At 30.6% G+C, this 7,517-nt stretch overlaps 1 protein-coding gene across 2 annotated transcripts; it reads left to right on the top strand.

Moving 5' to 3' along the window:
- Positions 1–3,896: 3,896 nt before the first annotated feature.
- On the top strand, positions 3,897–7,203 carry LOC119685663. 2 transcript variants are annotated; one of them, XR_005252814.1, is made up of 5 exons: positions 3,897–4,088; positions 4,168–4,383; positions 4,584–4,982; positions 5,032–5,415; positions 6,890–7,203. XR_005252814.1 is itself a non-coding variant. In XM_038100014.1 (4 exons), the coding sequence occupies exons 1-3, from the start codon at positions 4,055–4,057 to the stop codon at positions 4,979–4,981; spliced, it is 648 nt and encodes a 215-aa protein (XP_037955942.1). In that variant the 5' UTR covers positions 3,897–4,054; the 3' UTR covers position 4,982; positions 5,032–5,468. The 2 variants fall into 2 exon arrangements, 1 of the variants encoding a protein (XP_037955942.1); XM_038100014.1 differs by lacking the exon at positions 6,890–7,203 and having other exon boundaries at positions 5,032–5,468.
- The last annotated feature ends 314 nt before the right edge of the window (positions 7,204–7,517 follow it).

Genomic DNA, 7,517 nt, shown 5'->3' with positions numbered 1-7,517 from the left:
GTTTAGATTCACAATTTGGCCCACTGGATAATGTCTTTTTAATTAATTTTTTATTTTTTGGTATCCATATACATTTATATTAGAAATTTAAAATTTATCCATGCTTACTTTGATTTGTTTAAAAAGTTTAAAATCTCTAAAATGAATCGTAAAATTGCCGTTGCATAGCTTAAGTGCACTTAAATTCCGCAGTATAATTATAGGATAGCCAATTTTTAATCTTAAGTTATTTCAGCGAATTTAAAAATTCAACAGGATAGCTGAAAGATTCATTTTAGAGTTCAAACTTTTTAAACAAATCAAAGTAAGCATGAATAACTTTTAAAGGTCTAATATAAATGTATATGGATACCAAAAAACTGTATAATAATTAAAAAAACGTTATCCAGTGGACCAAATTATGAATCTAAACCATCCTTGAATTGACTTGAACACACACAAAAAAGAAGAATTATATATATAAAGATATAAATAACGTACAAAAAACAATGCCACGTCTTCGTGGACGAGGAGGAAATATTGGTCGACGGACTCGGAATTCACAATTACTCCAGAACCGTCGGGTAAATAGATCGGCAGAAAACAATGAAAATGTAAGAAACCAGGATACAATCACACGTGCTAATGAAAGTCAAGAGCAACACAACGAACGCCTTCCAGCTAATGCATTGATACAAAGACTGGCCCGTCAACGAGTCACCGACACATTCAGAACACGTGAAAAACAGCGTTTGCAAGTGTATCGCGCATTGACACGTGCATCATTTCATCGCCTTGCGTTTGAATATGAGTCGGATATCGACTATTCGTCACATTCACGAATTGTAATCGGTGCTATGAACAAACACTGTCATGCACTCAAATACAAAGGTGAATCGGCCGGTTTCTGCTGCGTATCTGGAAAAGTTGTATTGCCACCATTGAATTCGCCGCTAGAACCATTGAAAGCACTATTGGCTGGAGCTACATCTCAATCTAAATTGTTTTTTCGTAAAATTCGCAAATTCAATTCGTGCTTTCAAATGACATCATTTGGAACAACAAAAATCGTTCAGAATGAGATTGGTCGCAATTTTCAATCAACGCTTAAGATTCAGAGTCAAGTGTATCACCAAATTGGTTCTTTAATGCTGATGCCCAATAATGATCCCAAATTTCTGCAAATCTACTTCATGGGTGATGATAAGCAGCAAATAAACGCACGTTGCCAGTACAACCATATCGAGCAGATGGAGGAGCAAGAAATTGTGGGTATTTTAGAACCGTTTTTAAAAAATCATAACCAGTTGGTCCAGTTGTTCACTACCGTTTCAAACAGACTGCTAAACGACAACTATACAATCGTCATTAAAGTACCATCTGGGCAGCACGCGGGCCGATATAATGCACCGATTATTAATGAAGTTGCAGTTGTTATGGTTGGCGACGCATTTGAACGTCGAGATATACGAATACAACGCAGAGATAACACAGTGCATACGGTTGCAGACAGTCATCGCTCTTACGACGCTTTGCAATATCCATTGATATTTTTTTTTATTTAAAATGTAGTGCTTATAAGGATTTGAAGTAACATGAAAATATTTGTAACATAAGTAATGCATGTGGACTTTTTGTAGTTCAAAAGAAAAAATCAATTTAAAATAATTTTCGCATTAAAATGCTAAAGTTTAAGTTGAATAACAACAAATATTATAACTCAGCTGAGCCAGGAAAATTAATTGCAAGGGGAAACAACGTTCGCCGGGTCAGCTAGTATATATATATATAAACTATAAACTATAAAATAGTGGTAAGTTATACTAATTTTTCAAATATGTTACTATAATGACACTATAAAATAGTAGTAAGTTATACTAATTTTTCAAATACCTGCAGTTTATAAATGAGTAATATAACCACAATACAGTCTATATGACCACGGTATAGTTTATCTAAAATTAATGTTTTAATTATTTTAAATCAATTAGTTGACTATATATATTCTATAATGGCATTATAAAATAGTGGTAAGTAATATTTATTCTTCAAATACCTGCAGTTTATAAATGGGTAATATGACCACGATACAGTCTATCTAAAATTAATATTTTAATTATTTCAAATCAAATAATCAATATACAGAATCAAATTATTTAAAAAAGGTTGCATGTTTAAATAAATAATTTTATTTTTACATAATTTTATTTTTACATAATTTTAAAATTTTTTTCAACATGTCGGTAGTGCATTGCGTTAAAGACCTCTAAATCACCTAAGAATATCCAAAATGAACCAACTATTTAATTTAATTCAACAACCATTCAATACCACTGGAATTACTTTTTTGATGATTTCGTTAGTATTGGAAGTTCGTTAGAATGGTCATAATCGGTATAATCACATTTAAGGACAGACGTAATACATATTCCTTTATATTGTAATACAAGAGGTTTGGAGTCCTCACAAATTTCATATAATTCAGATTCAATTTATAACTTCGTATTGTTTTTGTGTAGTTTCTTTCTCTTTATTTTTACATATACTTAAACTAAAAAATATATAATATATTAAAAACAACTTTGACTTTCAAAACAGCTGTTAATTATAGAGTAAAATTTTAAAGCATTGTTCTTCAAATTAAACAATTATTTTAGACGTTAACACTTTACACACACTACGTATACGACAATATTAAACATCAGTTAGTAACAGAATAGCTGAAAAATAATACTTGAAGCAGTTTAAAAGAAACAAGAGGGCGTGGGAGTATCAGATTTGGGTTGAAAAGCGGAATAATCAGGGCAGGAAAATAAAGACAGGATATTTCTCTATTAAGCGGAACTTAACCTTATGTAAGTTGTGTTTGGGGTACACATAACCAATTAATTAGTAGATTTTTTGTTAACGCTCTGGAACTTTTATTGTAATATCGTTAGTCGAAATAGAGAAAAATATGGTTATATTCTTCTCTCGTTCTATAAACTGTAATGTTGTTGGCGGCTTCATATGCATACGATTTTTATTATAGTTTCAATTGCTAAATAATCACACTATCAAAAAACATCTGTCATCGTATATATATCGTATGTATTGAATCTTTGCAATGAAGAACTGACTCTTTAGCTTTTTCCAGTAAAAATTGAAAATTTTTTCCACCACCTTTATATTTGCAAATTTTGTCATCCTCCGTTCATTTACCTTATTTATAAAATTTTTAATAGGAAAACAAATAATATTGTTTGTAAAATTTTATCTGTCAATCTATTAAAAGAAACAATCTATATGTAAAAAATTTTTCTAGCTAATTAAAATTTTTTAAAACTAAAGTAAACTATTTTCCTTTGTTGTTGTTGTTGTTATTAATTTTATTATTGTTGTTGTTGTTTCTTGAGTTAGTGCTATTGCGCACTTTTGCTCTTTTGTGGCTGGAGGGCATATCCCTGTCCCACACTAAGCTTTAACTATACTGGAATTCATATTGTTAATTATCGTTTAACTGAGGAGGGTCCTGGGTGAACTTAAGCTTTGTTAGGGCTGGGTTGGAAGCGTATCAAGTTTTGTGGATAATTTTAGTGCTCAGTCCCTGACATATTTTTTCACTGAGTCGATCCTTAGATCTCTGTGCATGTCTGTTGTTCTAATATACCATGCAATCTTAAATAATCTTATAGCCAGGTTTTGTGCTATCTGTAATTGCTTTATGGGAGTATTAGAGGCTTACTGTATGTAACATATCCGTACAGTAGTGCTGGCCTAATTATTTGAGTATACAGTAATTTTCTATTTTTGAGATTAAAGTGACCTGACTATAATTTGTTTCACACTGAAATACTGAAACCTTATTTTAATCAAGTTTTCATATAAAACAATTTTGAATTTTAAAATTAAACTAAATAGTGAAAAAAAACGTATCTATAATTTTTTTTTTATGTTAAACTATTAACGAAAATCTGAAAAAGTATGCAGTTCTTATTTTGGGCTTTAGATAATTGGTAACTATTATATATTTTCCAAATTCAAAATTCCAAACTCCACTAATAATAATAATTCCGTCACTCCGCATACTTATAAAATGTCAAAAATGAGTTTGGAAGATTCCGATACCGGTAAATTGTTTACATATATCACTTCTTTTTTAATTATTGCGAGGTAGTAACAAATCGTTCTGATTATTATTTCACTTAGAAGGAGCATGTGCTAGTAATTTTAAAAAAAGTTCATCTGATAATATATTTCATACACAATCAACATACCTAAAACTCCCAAGTAGGGTTGATTTTAAATCAGAAAGTTCATCATCTGAATCTGATTTAGATGTTCGTAAAGCGTGCCGAAGGTTACCAGTTCTAACTACACCGAGCAACAAAACTCTTGAGTCCGAATCCAGTCATTCGAAATCAGGTAATAAAAAAATAATCCATATTTTACATTTAAAAATACGAATTTGTTAGACTTTGAAGATGACTATTTCCCTCCATATGAGCTTCGAGAAAGTGTTTGTAAAACAAATTCGATGCATATGGAGTTATATAGTACACCACCCGCACAAGTAGCAATCGTTATTAATCATTCTATATCTGAACGTATTGAAATTTTGAAAGCTGACAAATGTGAAGCGGCTATCTGTCAACTGCCTTGTGTTCAGTACAAATATAATAGAGGCGTTTTACAAGATACCGATAAGACACAAAGCACCTCACAGGAAAAACTACTTACAGCAATAAGTGAATCGTACAACACTGAGAATAGTGATAAGGTGAATCCATTCAATTCAAATCCAAAAAAGTTAATGGAACACTCACAACTAGAATTGAAACGGTTGCAAATTAAAAAAGAATTAAAACAGATAGAACTACTAGACGTGATGCTCACACGCGAAAAAGAAAGAAGTATACGTGATAATTACAGATTCGAGAAGGAAATGTTACTGCTCAAGACGGAAATAACTAAAACATTAAATAAGTCTGTGATTACAAATTCAACAAATACTTCTCAATAAGGTTAGTAATTCTAATCAGTTCTAATAGTTAAATTATTTTTGGTTTTCAGATTAACAAACTGAAGCAACAATATCGGACAACAAAAAAAAAGAATTTCTTAGACAAAACTCATCCTTGATAACATTTCAAGAAATTATATAAAAAGATCAATGCAAAAGTTAGAAAACAGTGAGAGGAAAAATCTGAACACCTTGAGTAATACCTACAAATACTTGAAGGAATGAGAAGCAGAAAACTTGCAAATTATGCACAGTGCCATCTGAAAGAAAGAAAATGAATAAAAAATTTCTAGTGATAATTGAGGAAATTATAAACAAAATACAAAAAATAGACGACATTATTACCTAAAAAGAAAAAAATATTTCATTAGTCAGATGGAATCTTGTTTCTAGAACATCCATACTAACAATTTAAGGAATTACCAACAAAGAAAGTAAGCAAATAGTGGAAATCGAGTAAAATATATCAACTAAATTTAAAAATATCAAAAATTTTTTTATCATAATAAGAAAAAGTAAAACTATATTACGATTAATATAAAAAATTGATAACAATTAAAATTAATATGCCATTGATTGCTTTTAAATGCTATTAAATACTCGTACAGATTGGCACATTTGAACTACAACTCTTTAGAACGCTTTATTATTTTTTGAATTGAAATAGAATTTTGTTGTACCAGCAAAAAACAAACCATTTAAAAACAATCACACTTTTATATGTCATATCGTATATGTGGTATGGCCGCGTTTAACGCAAAACCATATCTGGTATTCGACTAACAAAAGCTCCACAACTGCAGAGTCTTGATCCATTTACGGAGAAAGCGTCTCTTGAGTATATTAAAACTGCACCAATTTTTAATACTGACCTTGGTCTGCAAAATGGTTTATATCGTAAAGTATATTGTAAGCATAAAGAAGAATGGAACATTGGCTCTTAATCATTATTAGTTGATGTCTACTATGTGCCATAGCACAGAATTTCGTTGAAACGTAAACTCTTACAAATTGTTTGTTTACCCACGATTTCAGAACACCTTCAAAACTTTTTCGCAGTCAATATTCGGTACACAAATATCGATCATCTACCATTATGTGTACCCAAAAAAATATCACAGTGATGCTTGAATTCATGTAGAGGATACTGAGACACTAATCCCTCAGCATGTTTATAAACCATCAACAAAAAAAAGGTTTCATATCATTTACCTGTTGACACAGCAGACTATAATAAGCATCTGTTTTTTTTTTTTCAGTTATTGTATTAATCTTGAGGTCGAGATGGAGACTAACATTCCTGATATACCATAATGCATCTTAGAACTTTACTTCGAAAGATTTGAATAACTTGAATGCATTTTTTGCTGACGCAACTGCACATTTGCACACCATAATTCCTCAATTGATTCTTCATAACTCTTACCCAATCTTATGTTCTTGCTCTTTTTAGTTTTTTCATTATCATTTAGGATTCTATAAATGCTTCCGTGTTTTATGGATTTCAAAACATTTCAATCGCATACACTTTCTGTACGTAATCAAAGTTTTGTTCTTTGTTCATGCTTTGGAAACCCTTTCAAAGTCACGTCAAATGATTGACGTCCAAATTAAATGATTTATATGGAATGCGAAAGATTCCCACTTTTTTGTACAATGGCTAAAACTCTTAAACTGTGTAGGCGTATTAAAGTAACATCACTAGAAAATTCAACAGAAATAACGCATATGACGAAACATATAAAAGAGTAATTAAAAGTTAAATTTCAAATTCAGAACTAAGCACCTAGTATATATGTATGTAGTGTATTTTATATATATTGTATATATAGACAATACTCGTTCATATTAAATAATATTTGTTAAATGAAATAATATTAAATGAAAATATTGAATAAATAAATTAAGGGTATACACTCTGGAGCGATTTACTCGATACTGTTCCATAATTTTTATGTCAAAGGTGCATTATATTCTGGCCGATCACTCACTAAAAAAACCAATGAAATTCTGCAACTGGTAGAGCAAGACCATCACGCAAGTTGTCAAGAGATTGCAGGGGTACTAAACATCAACCAGGTAACTGTTTAGAATTTAATTTAAAAGAGCAGGCCATGCAAAGACACTCGATAACTCGATAATATCCAATAAAAGCGATTATGGTGAAAAGTCACTAACCCTCCACAAACGACTTCAAAGCCTAAGTAGACGCTAAACTATTCTTTTAATAAATTCTAATATATAAGCTATAAATTGTCATTCTTATAAGCAGCTTATAAAAGAAAACATGGTCATAACCGTTTAACCAATCCAATTGCTATCCTAAGTAAGAGTAGAGAATAGGAAATTGCTTACTTATGACGTTTTCGATTCGTAAATATGAATTCAATCTAGATTTACTCTCGTTCTGTCAAATTTTGTTGCTCAATCGAACATTTTTAGAGTAATCTAACATTTTTGTAGACATTTATAACTTTCATAAATACATAAATCGAATCAAATCACACTTTAACTGTCGAATCACATAAAACAGCTG

This window comes from Teleopsis dalmanni, chromosome 2, assembly GCF_002237135.1.
Source record: "Teleopsis dalmanni isolate 2A chromosome 2, ASM223713v2, whole genome shotgun sequence".
Lineage (NCBI taxonomy): Eukaryota > Metazoa > Arthropoda > Insecta > Diptera > Diopsidae > Teleopsis > Teleopsis dalmanni.
The sequence above is the reverse complement of the archived record's forward strand: the minus strand, read 5'-3'. Positions and strand labels throughout refer to the sequence as shown.